Source organism: Taudactylus pleione, unplaced genomic scaffold (assembly GCF_031769625.1).
Source record: "Taudactylus pleione unplaced genomic scaffold, aTauple2 ptg000009l, whole genome shotgun sequence".
Classification (NCBI taxonomy): Eukaryota; Metazoa; Chordata; class Amphibia; order Anura; family Myobatrachidae; genus Taudactylus; species Taudactylus pleione.
In genome coordinates this window covers 6,441,967-6,456,110 of record NW_028284412.1, presented here as the reverse complement: position 1 = coordinate 6,456,110, position 14,144 = coordinate 6,441,967, and the positions used below count along the sequence as shown (strand labels likewise).

The 14,144-nt window shown below is 41.9% G+C and overlaps 1 protein-coding gene across 2 annotated transcripts in view; it reads right to left on the bottom strand.

The window, feature by feature from the left end:
* The window catches only part of ASTN2 (astrotactin 2), a 567,587-nt gene that overhangs the window by 113,277 nt on the left and 440,166 nt on the right, over positions 1–14,144 (bottom strand). For both annotated transcript variants that reach the window (XM_088467057.1, XM_088467065.1), the window contains one exon: positions 4,302–4,567. In XM_088467057.1, the coding sequence (XP_088323183.1) occupies positions 4,302–4,567 (266 nt within the window). The remainder of the gene's footprint in view (positions 1–4,301; positions 4,568–14,144) is intronic.

The following is a 14,144-nucleotide window of genomic DNA, read 5'->3' as shown; positions in this document are numbered from 1 at the left end:
CCATCATCATAGCCGCTTGCTGTAGCTGTGGGTGGTCACCCACAGCTATGCGAGCGGCCAGGAGGCCGTTCTAAAAAATGAAAAAAGCCCGGCCCTGATTCAGAGCGAGTGCTCTGTCAGAGCGACCGGGTCTGAATCAGGGCCTATGTTTCTTAACAAACATCCAAATTAAGATTTTTTTTTTACAAATATAATATGTTGAGTTAGGGATCATGTATGAGGCCCCAAAATGATCCGGGTTGCTACCACTGTTGTACACCAAACACAATCTAGGCGCTGATGGAGAGTTGGAATTGGGTGTACTGTACATTACTCAAAAGGAATGGGCAGGATAAATAGTGTTTTGCACCCATACGCCTTTCTGTAGGTCATCATCAATGCAGTGTGCACTTGCACATGAACTATGCTGGATGCAACAGTTTAATACCCTTACAGGGTGTTTTGCTTGCATGCTAGTCTGTATGGCCCTTATTAAACTTTGCTTACAGTACATGAGAACGGGATGTAGTTAATTTACCGGCACCCAGGATGACGACAGCCGGCATCAAGAGCGAAGGTAAGCGGGGCCTAGTAAGCTGTTTGCCATGGGGGGGGGGTTAGTGTTAGGGGCCCCAGGGGGAGATTAGGGTTAGGCACCCCCCAGGGAGAGTTAGGCTCCAGGCAGGGGGTGGTTAGGCTTATATGAGCAGGTATGTGTTTCTCTTTTCTCCTGTCCTTTACTTAAGGTTAATTTGAGAAGTCAGTAACTTCCAATGTTGGCTATTACAAATTGTAATTTTTATGACACTGTTTACATAAGGTATGGATTAAAAGTCAATATAATGTATCCTTCATTGGCACCCACTTTAGCATTACTCTGAAAATGGGAGTATGTTTAAAAAAAAAAAAAGAAGGTGGATGTTATTATTTATAAAGTGCCAGCACTTCACACAGCACTTTATACTCTGAGAACGATTATTTATTCGTATCAGTTTGTGCCCCAGTACAGCGCACAGTCTGATTTGTCACTATAGACACATAAATGCGAGCCTGCACACATTCAGTACTAAGTTTAGTTTATTGAGAAGTAATAGACCAATCAGTATATTGGGGGCGATTCAATTCAGCGGGAGTTGAACAGCGTTGGGAAGTTGGTCCTGGAGCTATTCAATTCAGTGCGCTGTTTAGTCCGACACTTACAAATTAAGTCAGAAAATGACAGTTCTTGTGACTTAGCCTGGGTGTTTACTCAGGAGACAGGGCATTCTCTGACTAAAGTGCCGGTCACGAGGCTGTTAGCGGAGAACAGCCTCGAGGCCAGTACTTTAGTCGCATTTCTCCTTGCACCCTCAGGAGGGTGCAAGATGAAATCATTTAGTCACCCTAATAGTGTGGTCAATTGAATAGCTCTGGGAGCCCCCTCGTGGCACTTTTCACCTCCTGCTGAATTGAATCGCCCCCATTGTGCACTGTGGGATGGAAACTGCTGCATCAGGAGGAAACCCACTTAAGAATGGGGAGAACATAATACAAATACCAGCTAAGGTGACCATGAGGTGACGGTGCGAGATGTGTGAGTCCAGTCAGAAGACTTCAAAGTTCTAGTCAAAAATGAGTAATATTATAAAATACAAAAAGGTACAGTATGTAACATGAGAGATAAAGATAAATGTAGATAATTGTAATAAAACTTTGAACATGGTCAAAATATCACATACAGTATATCTACTGTAAGCACAAAAAATTAAAAAAGCATTGCAGGATACTTTGTCAAGTATCTATACGGCTTTCTACATGTGATGAGAGATAATTTTATATGACATAGGATTGCAACACACTCGTATAGTTCTGCAAATATCGATATATATAATCCTCTGTGCTTCCATTAACTATTAATTTTATATAGCTGACAATTGTAAACACACTACAGTACATAGGTAAATATGTTTGTTCTTTTATGTTAGGGAACATAAAGAGCTACTGATTGTAATTACCATTTTACAGAATAACTTAGGTCACTCTCCTTTTACACTAACCCAAAATTTCTGTTTTATTGACATCTTTCTAGAATAAAGCTCTCACCATAGAATAGAAAAAAAATGCACCAAGTCCAATTATTTTTGAGTATAATAACTGTATTCAGTTACCATTAATACATTTTGTTTTCTGAATTAAAACTTTAGGTAGTCTGCATTTATATTAAAATTATATTTTAGTTATATTTATGTATACAATTGAAACTCAGTGGTCATTTGTTATTGCCTAAATCGCTATAGCAGGAACAAGGCTATTCATGTTGCTTGACAGTAGACATTAATCAAGGTACTTCGCCAAATGTACAATGTTCTATGAACATGGAGTTTTTATCAGTTTAGTTTACATTACAGTTATATTGCTTGCAATGTGCTTTATAAACATATGGTTTATAAAGCACATTGCATACATAAAGGTATAGTTTATTTAAACTACCTATCATTTTACAGGCAACAATCCTTATCAAAAGTATGTGGTCAAGCAAGTATCCATTTGTGAGTTTTAAAAGAACGCAAAGTACCCTGGTAATTGTAAATGAGGCAATCACTAATAACCATACTGCTTAGCTGTGTGATTTTGTTATGCTGGTGTTATTAAATCTATAAAAGATTACAATCACAGCATAAAAAGTTGCATTAGAGTCTTTCTGATCCAACACTTGTCTAGAATGGCAATGCACACATTGTACGACCATAGTAAAAGTGAAAAACTACATTCCAAAGTCTTTGATCAGGGTTTATTTACCTCCTTATTGCCAGGTACACCTTATTTGTATAGACTTTATTATCTCCTATCCTAAAGAAACAAACTCTCAACCTTACCTCTCTTCCCAGCTTATATCCCACTTCTCTCTTTTTGTTTCACAGGGTTGGGTATGAAATACCGGCAGTCAGGATGCCAGCTGTCAAAATGCCGGCAGCAGCATCCCGATGCTCGGTATTCTGACCTTAACCCTCCCCACCCCGCACCCTAACCCTCCCTGTTAGTGCTTAAACCTTACATTCTCCCCTTGGTGCCTAAACCTAACCATCTCCCCTTAGTGCCTACCCTAACCTCCCTCCAGTGGTGCCTAACCCTAACCACCCCCCACCCCCCAAGGTGCTTAAATCTAACCCCCCCCCAGCTAACAGCAAAGGCGCCCCGATATACTTACGATCGGGATGGCGGCTGACGGTATTCCGGTACATTATCTAAACTGGCATCAGGATTTCAACGCTTATATTTAGTCCCGGGTCGGGATTCAGACAGTGGGACTTCAACATCCGGCATGCCGTCCGCCTGCAAACTAACTACAGCCCGTTTCTCATCCATCCTTTGTAAATGCTCCTCTACTTCCATCATATCCTCCTCTTCACTCACTCAAACAGTTGGGATCCCTCAAGCTCCGTTCTTGGCTCTCCTCTTGTCTCTGCTACTCTCTCCTTGCAGATGACACATAAAATACATCTCTCCTACCCTAACCTATCTCCTTCTCTTTTATTGCATATGTTAAACTGCCTGTTATATACAATTGGATGTCCCAATGCTAACTGCATCTCAACATGTCCAAGATTGAACTTATCACCTTACCTTCTCCTAGTGTCACAACCCTCCTTGTGTCTTTAACACTTGACAACATAACATTCTCCCCGATAACCCATGCTTGCTACCTTGGTGTCATTCTTTTTTCTTTACTCCACATAACCAGTCCCTTACACTTGGTCATGTTACCTCCTTCTTCTTAACATTGACAAATTGTTACTCTCTCTCACTGCTGATGTTAATAAAACTCATTCCTGCTACATTCCACTCTAAATACCACAGTGAATCTGCTATTAAAGGTCTATGTACTAAGCCTTGGAGAGAGATAAAGTGGACGGAGATAAAGTACCAACTAATCAGCTCCTAACTATTACTTTACATGCTGTGTTTGAAAAATGACAGGATCTGATTGGTTGGTACTTTATCTCTGTCCACTTTATCTTTCTCAAAGGTTTAGTACATAGACCCCTTAATCTCATGTCACTCCACATCTTCTGCACCAATCCTCAAAGTCCTACACTAGCTTCCAGTTACTGACAGAATACAATTCAAACCACTCATTCTCACTTTCAAAACACTCACTGACACATTTTTATATATGACTTGTATTTCATATGATTTGTCATTCAACCAACCAGGAGTTGCATATCGCTGTGGTGCCTTACCTATTGTGAGGGACCATTAACAGGCTGGAATACACATTAATCAGTGTAAAGTAGACCTGGGAGCACTGGTCTAGTCAGTGGAGATAAAAGACATTTATTTACCTCTTTAGTAGCATTATCTTGAATCAGGTTGTACAGGGGAGTGATCCGGTTAATCTCCAGGAGTACTGGGATGGGGCTGACTTGCTCCTTGCCAGCTCGTCGGCACAAATGGCAGCTGGATGGGCATCGCCCCTTTTCCTCACAGTGGATTTCAACACCCATAATAAGCTGGTCATCAGACAACATCTGCGCTGTCAGCAACCCTGAGAGGTAAGTGATGAATGGCATGGACTTCAGTTCTTTCTTGCTCCCCAACTCGGTAGTTTCTATATATGTTAAAGTAGAATTACTGTTTAATAAAAATGTAGTATACGTCAATTTAATAACAAAATATTATTACAATGTACAGTACTGTGCAAATGTTTTAGGCAGGTGTGGAAAAAATGCTGCAAAGTAAGAATGCTTTCAAAAATAGAAGTGTAAATAGGTTGTTTTTATCCATTAACAAAATGCAAAGTGAATGAACAGAATAGAAATCTAAATCAAATCAATATTTGGTGTGACCACCCTTTGCCTTCAAGGTACACAGTTTTTGAAGGAACTCGGCAGGGATGTAGTTCCAAACATTTTGTAGAACTAACCACTGATCTTCTGTGGATGTAGGCTTGCTCACACCCTTCTGTCTCTTCATGTAATCCCAGGAAGACTTGATGTTGAGATCAGGGCTCTGTAGGGGCCATATAATCACTTCCAGGACTCCTTGTTCTTCTTTACGCTGAAGATAATTCTTATTGACATTGGCTGTCACCTCCCTGATGGTATTACATGATGGATAAGTACCTGCCTGTATTTCTCAGCATTGAGGACACCACTAATCCTGACCAAATTCCCAACTCCATTTGCTGAAATACAGCCCCAAACTTGCAAGGAACCTCCACCATGCTTCTCTATTGCTTGCAGACACTCATTATTGTACCGCTGTCCAGCCCTTCAGCAAACAAACTGCCTTCTGTTACAACCAAATATTTAGAATTTTGACTCATCAGTCCAGAGCACCTGCTGCCATTTTTCTGCATCCCAGTTCTATGTTTTCGTGCATAGCTGAGTCGCTTGGCTTTGTTTACACATTGAAGGTATGGCTTTTGGTCGCAATTCTTCCATGAAGACTAATTCTGACAATACTTTTCCGAACAGTAGATGGGTGTACATGGGTTCCACTGGTTTCTGCCAGTTCCGAGCCAAAGGGCTAAAGAGTAGTACAATAATGAGTGTCTGAAGGCAACAGTGACGCATGGTGGAGGTTCCTTGCAAGTTTGGGGCTGCATTTCAGCAAATGGAGTTGGGAATTTGGTCAGGATTAATGGTGTCCTCAATGCTGAGAAATATAGGCAGGTACTTATCCATTATGCAATGCCATTAGGGAGGAGTCTCATTGGCTCCAAATCTATTCTGCAGCAGAACAACGACCCCAAACACAGCCAATGTCATTAAGAACTATCTGCAGTGTAACGAAAAACAAGGAGTCCTGAAAGTGATGATATGGCCCCCATAGATCCCTGATCTCAACATCATAGAGTCTGTCTGGGATACATGAAGAGACAGAAGGATTTGAGCAAGCCTACATCCACAGAAGATCTGTGGTTAGTACTCCAAGATGCTTGGAACAACCTCCCTGCCGAGTTTCTTCAAAAACTGTATGTAAGTGTACCTAGAAGAATTGATGCTGTTTTCAAGGCACGCCAAATATTGATCTGATTTAGATTTCTCTTCTGTTCATTCACTTTGCATTTTGTTAATTGATAAAAATAAACTAGTAACACTTCTATTTTTGAAAGCATTCTTACTTTGCAGTATTTTTTCCATACCTGCCTAAAACTTTTGCACAGTACTGTATAACCAAAAGTCAATTAAGTCAATAAGCTATTTGTGACTCCTTATACCTGTTATTATGCTGAAATTCCATGTCAACAATATTTGTAAAGAACATGTAAAGGGGACACTGCTGCTCCAGGTCTTTCATGACAATATGCTAGTTCTGTAGTAATAATATTATAACTGCTTTTATTCACAATGCTAACGTCACCGACAGAATAGAATTATGATGCAATTATCCATGTGGTATTCCACTGCCATCTACTGGTATAACATGAGCAATAATATGACATAAGGATCTATCGCTGCCTAGTGTGCCTTATTACATGGTACAGAGGATGCAAGATAGAACTCTCTCAGGTTCAGTTTACATTGAAATTTATGCAGCAAAGTTCAAACAGAAGACTTAAAGGAGTGTACAGTATTTTCAGTATCATCCATCATCAATATCACAGTGTGCAGTTGTAGGCAATGAATACACAAGCTGTATAGCATGTGCTTTGTTATAAATAAAAAATAGAAATGTTATCTGTAAATTAAAATTAATGTATATTTTTAGCTACAAAACAAGGTATCTGTACATAAACAAATCTCCCACAATGGAACCCTAATAACTATCATATAATCAATACTCCATGACATAAAACCTGTGCAACACACATGAAGGGGATACTAGAAATAAAATCAAGGCCTGATTCAGCAAAGGACAGAGGGCCTGATTCAGACCCGGACGCTATTTGCGGCTGCTCGCTCTCAAAAAGGGGCCAGATATATTTAAATTGAGCGCTCGCTCTTTGCGGTGTGGGGATGCCTCTATGTCTGTGCGAGCATCCGCTAAATGCGCTTGCTAATTTTTCAAGACACCCCTTTGCCGTTCGCAAATCACGTCATCTCCTGTTTTTATTAGATTAATCGGGAACATCGAACGGCATCTGAACTGCTCGCAGCGCTTGAGGTAGGAATTACTTCCCGTAATCACTGCGAGCAGTTCAGGCTAAAAGACAACCAAGTGACGTGATCGATGACGCTCCTTTGCTAATTATGCACTCCCATTAATCGCCCTTTTGACCGTTGGGCACGCCTGCGTTCGCACAACCACTCCCCCGTTTTCAAGCACCTTCCCCCGTTACCACCCACAAACGGCACATTCTGTCACTCAAAATAGCAGCCCCTATGTGTTTTATGAGCGCTCGATTTCTGACCGCAATGACTGGTTTGCGCATGCGCATTGTGAACCATAAGCATGCGCAGTTGTGCGACCATCGCTCAGAGCGAGCGTGCGGACGCTTACGTGCGGGTCTGAATCATGCCCAGAATTCTGTCCTTGCTAATATGGTAATGCAGCAGCAGTTGTCACGCCTCCTGCATGCATTAATGATCAGAGCTGTGTCCTTGGATGCAGCATTGGATCATCTGTGTGATCCTTGGTCAGATGAGTGACCATGAGGTCACACAAGCCAGCCATCGCAGATGAGGGAAAGAGGCCAGGAAATCTCTTTCAGCCGATGAAGATACCTGCCTCTTCTCTCCCCCTGCAACGGTGATGACACACCTCCGTTTTGGGAAAGAGAGGCCATTGCAGACCCTCCCAGCTCACAAACAGCAGCAGACTGTCAATCACTGACATCCTGCTGCCACTCTGCGCATGAACACGCAGAACCTGTTCTGCGCAGAATGAATCCTGGTGATTGGGCATCTGCATTCAGCGGTGCACTTGCATGTACTGCAGAATGACTAGACATTTAGATGCCATTGGAATAAATCCCACAATAATTGGCTTGTTTTTATCTGTATCTCCATGTCTTCCAGCTAGGTAATCATGTCTTGTCTGTTACATTGCTTATACTCCATAAGGAATAGAATTCACACCTGCCTTATCCATATAATAGACAGACCAAGTGTGATGAGGGATAGCATCACATATACAGCCAATCCCAGGGATACAAGTGACAACAGACTATTGTGCCAGCAACTCAGAGCAAAAACTGGACAAAGCCAAAGATTTTGAGCATAGCAGAGGATACTAAATGTATCATACACAGCAACGCGACTGGGGGTTTTCCATACAATGTTATGCATGGTGAATGGGCCATTATCCAAATAACGCAGAGGCAAATGCATACTTGCCTACACTCATGAAATGGCCCGGAGGCTCCCGAAAATCAGGTGACACTCCCGGCCACCCGGAAATGTAGGCAAGTCTCCCGCACCTTCCTCCATCGCCCGCTAGCACCACCCCAGCCCCCGCGGCCAAGGGGGCCAATGACGCAATGCACAGTGAATCACGTCATCTTAGCCCTGTCCTCACAATACAATGCCTCTTTTCTCGGCAATGTATAGCAGGCGGCTGGGCTACAATGATGCAATCCCCTATAACGCCCACTTTCCCGGCCGCCACACCCTCTTTCTGCAGACCAGACTGCCCCCTCCCGGAAGAAGGGGCGGCAAAGTAAGCAAATATGGGCAAATGCATTTGGTATTAGCTGTAGGCTATAGGGGCCACCAGTGTGTGATGGAGGTTAGTCCACACATTGAAAAACTTAAACCAGTGATTGGATATTAACTAAGTAAAACAATAGGGTGTGAGACAACACAGGGTTAATGCAGCATAACTCAGGTACATACAGTATGATGCACATCCAGAAAGGAGCGTGTTAACAGGGATGGCATGCAGTGCCTGGGCTTTGCAGAGGTATGCAGGGGTGCAGTAGGACTTGTAGTTCCATTAGCAGTGGTGTCACAGTGGTAAGCAGTGGCACCGCCACATCTGTAAGACTTGGTGACACACAGAGACACTAGTGAGCACATCCTACACTTATGAAGGACAGAAGAAGAAGAATGCATGGTAAGTCGCGCAGTGGGTTAGATGTTGCACATGTGCAGTGAGCGTGCCTCTGTTACTATGGAAATGAGACCCGATGACGAGAGAGTGTGAGCGCTCGCCTACAACACATAATGCCCCCCCCTCAGCTCAAGGCTGTTTCTGATTACATGACAGTGTGTAGATCATTCATATATTCATGTAACCTAAAGCACAGGAGGTTACACAAAATAACACAACATGACATAACTCATCAACATTTCAAAGTGCACTTTATTCCATATTTTGGTAGTAAGGCATTAAGCAATGTGACGTCAAACTTTTAGTTAACATATCTACAAGGTTTCCCTCACTAGACACATAAAACACTCTGATTATCTATCTAACAGGTCTATAATCAAATGGTGTCTTATAACATTGTGCTTAGACCAGCCATAATGCTTAGTGCTAGAAGACAAGTCATTTCAGTTACGAAGATTCACTTCAGGCAAATCTCCTTCAACCATAATGCCTCGTTATCTGTTTCTGCTGGTGCCATGTACTCAGCTTCAGTGGTAGATAAGGCAACAGGTAGGATGTTTTCTGCTAGCCCAGCTGGCTGCTGTGCCTGATAGTGCAAACAGGTATCCAGTGTAGGAAAGCCTATCCTCCTTATCTGATCCCCAGTTGGCATCACAGGAGGCTTGCAACTCCAGACTTTCAGTTTTGAAAACTTTAGCTCCAAGGAGCTAGTAGCTTTCTGTCACGCTGCAGACTTTTAAACTACTTTTTTACCTTTGTGATGTCTGTCCCAGCTACAGCTAAGGTCCGCTCATGCTGTAACCGCACATCACTCCCACTTGGGGGGAGATTTAATAAAGCTTGGAGAGAGGTAAAATTGGAGATAAACAGCACCAACCAATCAGCTCCTAACTGATTCTTTACAGGCTGTGTTTGAAAAATGACAGTTAGGAGCTGATTGGTTGGTGCTATTTATCTCCAATTTTATCTCTCTCCAAGCATTATTAAATCTCCCACTTGGTGACAGACAGGGATACTCATTGGCACGTCCTACTCTTATGGAGGTTGGAGGATGAACGTGTGGTAAGCCACAGAAGACACATTGGGTCGGAGGTCGTGCATACACAGTGAGCACGCTTTTGTTACTATGGGAACAGTACCCGACATGGAGACAGCATGTGTGCTCTCCACCAACAATTGGAAAGATCATTGGAGAAATGGACTAACTGAGATTGGGATGACTAGTGTAGAGTGACACAGTAGCTGACACTACATGCAGATGCCCTGGTCGTTCTATTTCCCATCTGTAAGGAAGCTCTTCAGTAGTACATACTATAACCAAGCCACCAGGCATTGAAAGTCATAGAAAGGCTAGAAGAACAAAACACTGAATGTTACAATGTCATAAGATCCTACATGTAGCATTATTTGGAAGATATGGAAAACACATACTGTAGGTTATTGCTTAACTATCCTTTTGGGTTGTGCTCCAGAACAACAATTCTCGGATCTCTTAGGTATTAACAAAGGCATCCAAAGAAAAACTGCTGAAAAGCTGCTTAAGATGCCCCAAGGGGTTGCATAAATCTACTTATACCATAACTGTCCAACATATATACTACATTAGAAAAATAAAGTGATGTTAATATTATGACGTTAAAGCCTTTACAACAGAATTTATATTCCTTTATTTGATTCAAGTGCTTCAGTAAAATAAGTGTATTTATACAGTCCTCACAGAAACTTTTTCATATGATTGCTGTTTATTTTCCCATCAACACATTCAGTGTCTAGAAAAAGATCTCTTTTTTATATTCCATTTAGTTGTAGTGGTGCTGCCATGAGAACAAGTGAGGAACATGTCAACTGATACAAAAGTGAGTTGGATGCAAGAGCACACTGTTATCATTCAAAGTTCTAATTTACAAGCTTGTATATCTGACATTTTGTTCGCCCTGATATCGAGGTTGCCATAGCAATATATATTTAAAATATATCCTACAAAACGAGTGTCTACATAAGTGGTCGCCAACCTTAATTGGGGTGTGAGCTACTCGAGACAAATTATACCTCCTGAAGAGCTACTAAAATTATAGAAAAACTAAAAAGCTGAACTGAACAATTGAAGGTCATTTAATGAGAATTGAAAAAAAATGTTTCATAGAAAACAAAAATGAATTTAATTAATATAGTGATATCGTTGCAATTTGTAAACAAAGTTTAAGAACAGGCAAATTTTAATGTTGCTGCTGTGATTTTCCAGAAGGGCTGGGTAGGAGTCACTCGCGGTGTTTGTCACGTATTGTGCCGCTCCACCGTGGCGTATACACTATGGGTTGAACCACGGGGAAGCACGTCAGGTGATTATAGCGGCTATGGCAATTACTTGACTTGCTTCCCCTTGGCTCCACCCACAGCGTCGAAGCCACAGGGGAGCATGCATCAGAGGTCACTTCCACCTAGTGGGCTCCTAGTTGACATGACAGTACTGCAACTAGGCAAGCTACCAAAATTAAGACTATGAGCTACCAGTAGCTCGCGAGCTACGGGTTGGAGACCACTGGTCTACATCAATTAATTGCACTAAAATAAACGGAATAAACAACTGGACTCATATGGAGCTTGCAAAGAGCGCAAGACTGTGTGTGTATGTATATATACAGTATATGCGCATGTGCCTGAGCGTATATATGTGTGTGTGTGTTTATATATATATATACATATATTTATATATACAATATGTATATAGTGTATATATATATATATATATATATATACATTCTGTCGCAAGATCAGATTAGGATTGCCGTCTCCTGGGGTAAACAGCAGTGCCTTGCACACAGCAGCCAATTAGTAGCACACAGTCCAGGGCCTTGGTAGTTTTATTTTAGAGAATAAAATAAACAAAACATAACAATAAATCCTAGCCTGTCCAGCTCTAACATAAAATTCCCTCTATCAAGGTGGAAGGAAGAGCCTAACATTCGGCTCATAAAACGGCATTTAGTACAGTTTACAATCACACGCAAAGGTCTCTCTCTCTCCAGGCCTCAATCTGCTCCCCTGGCAGAAGGAGACAGGCTAGAGCAGGGGTGGGGAACCTTTTTTGTGCTGAGTGCCATTTTGATATACAGTCAGGTCCATAAATATTGGGACATTGACAGAATTTTCCGATTTTGGCCTCTATTCACCACCACAATGGTTTTGAAATAAAACAAACAAGATGTGCTTTAACTGCAGACTTTCAGATTTAATTTGAGGGTAATTACATCCAAATCAGGTGAACGGTGTAGGAATTACAACAGTTTCAATATGTGCCTCCCACTTTTTAAGGGGCCAAAAGTAATGGGACTATCAACTCAAAAGCTATTTCATGGACAGGTGTGGGCTATTCCCTCGTTATTTCATTATCAATTAAGCAAGTAAAAGGTCTGGAGTTGATTCTAGGTGTGACATTTGCATTTGGAATCAGTTGCTGTCAACTCTCAATATGAGATCCAAAGAGCTGTCACTATCAGTGAAGCAAGCCATCATTAGGCTGAAAAATCAAAACAAACCCATCAGAGAGATAGCAAAAACATTAGGTGTGGCCAAATCAACTGTTTGGAACATTCTTAAAAAGAAAGAACGCACCGGAGAGCTCAGCAACACCAAAAGACCCGGAAGACCACGGAAAACAACTGTGGTGGATGACAAAAGAGTTATTTCCCTGGTGAAGAAAAACCCCTTCACAACAGTTGGCCAAATCAAGAACACTCTCCAGGAGGTAGATGTATATGTGTCAAAGTCAACAATCACGAGAAGACTTCACAAGACTGAATATAGAGGGTTCACCACAAGATGTAAACCATTGGTGAGCCACAAAAACAGGAAGACCAGATTAGAGTTTGCCAAACAACATCTAAAAAAGCCATTACAGTTCTGGAACAACATCCTATGGACAGATGAGACAAATATCAACTTGTACCAGAGTGATGGGAAGAGAAGAGAAGGAAAGGAACTGCTCATGATCCAAAACATACCACCTCATCAGTGAAGCATGGTGGTGGTAGTGTCATGGCGTGGGCATGTATGGCTGCCAATGGAACTGGTTCCCTTGTATTTATTGATGATATGACTGCTGACAAAAGCAGCAGAATGAATTCTGAAGTGTTTCGGGAAATATTATATGCTCATATTCAGTCAAATGCTTCAGAACTCATTGGACGGCGCTTTACAGTGCAGATTGACAATGACCCGAAGCATACTGCAAAAGAAACCAAAGAGTTTTTTAAGGCTAAAAAGTGGAATGTTATGCAATGGCCAAGTTAATCCCCTGACCTGAATCCGATTGAGCATGCATTTCACTTGATGAAGACAAAACTGAAGGGAAAATGCCCCAAGAACAAGCAGGAACTGAAGACATTTGCAGTAGAAGCCTGGCAGAGCATCACCAGGGATGAAACCCAGCGTCTGGTGATGTCTATGCGTTCCAGACTTCAGGCTGTAATTGCCTGCAAAGGATTTACAACAAAGTATTAAAAAGTGAAAGTTAGATTTAGGACTGTTTAGTTTGTCCCATTACTTTTGGCCCCTTAAAAAGTGGGAGGCACATATAGAAACCGTTGTAATTCCTACACCGTTCACCTGATTTGGATGTAATTACCCTCAAATTAAATCTGAAAGTCTGCAGTTAAAGCACATCTTGTTTGTTTCATTTCAAAATCATTGTGGTGGTGAATAGAGGCCAAAATATGAAAATTCTGTCAATGTCCCAAATTTATCGACCTGACTGTATATAACATTATTCGCAGGGCCGGGTGCAGGCCATGCCCCCACCGTGTGACATCATACATGGGCGGGGTCACAACTGCCGGTGATTACAGCAATGCCCGACGCTGTAACGGCAGCGGTGTGACCGTCTGAAGTGCCCTAAGGACGCTCCAGGCGACAATGCTGCATAGATTCTGGTTGCAGGATGCTATTATAGAGACCCTGCTAGCCAGATGAGGCTAGCAGAAAAAAGCTCCAAGGGCCAGACCAAATGACTCCGCGGTTCCCCATCCCTGGGCTAGAGAAACTGACCCACCTTTTATCAGCCTCTCACAGGCAGTCTGGCAATTAAGGTTGCCAAACAGCTGTCTAGCAGACAGAAGCTAGGAACATGGTGCATATGTATCTCCCCTTTGACAACTTCCCCAGTGTTTCACAATATATATAGATAATTAAAT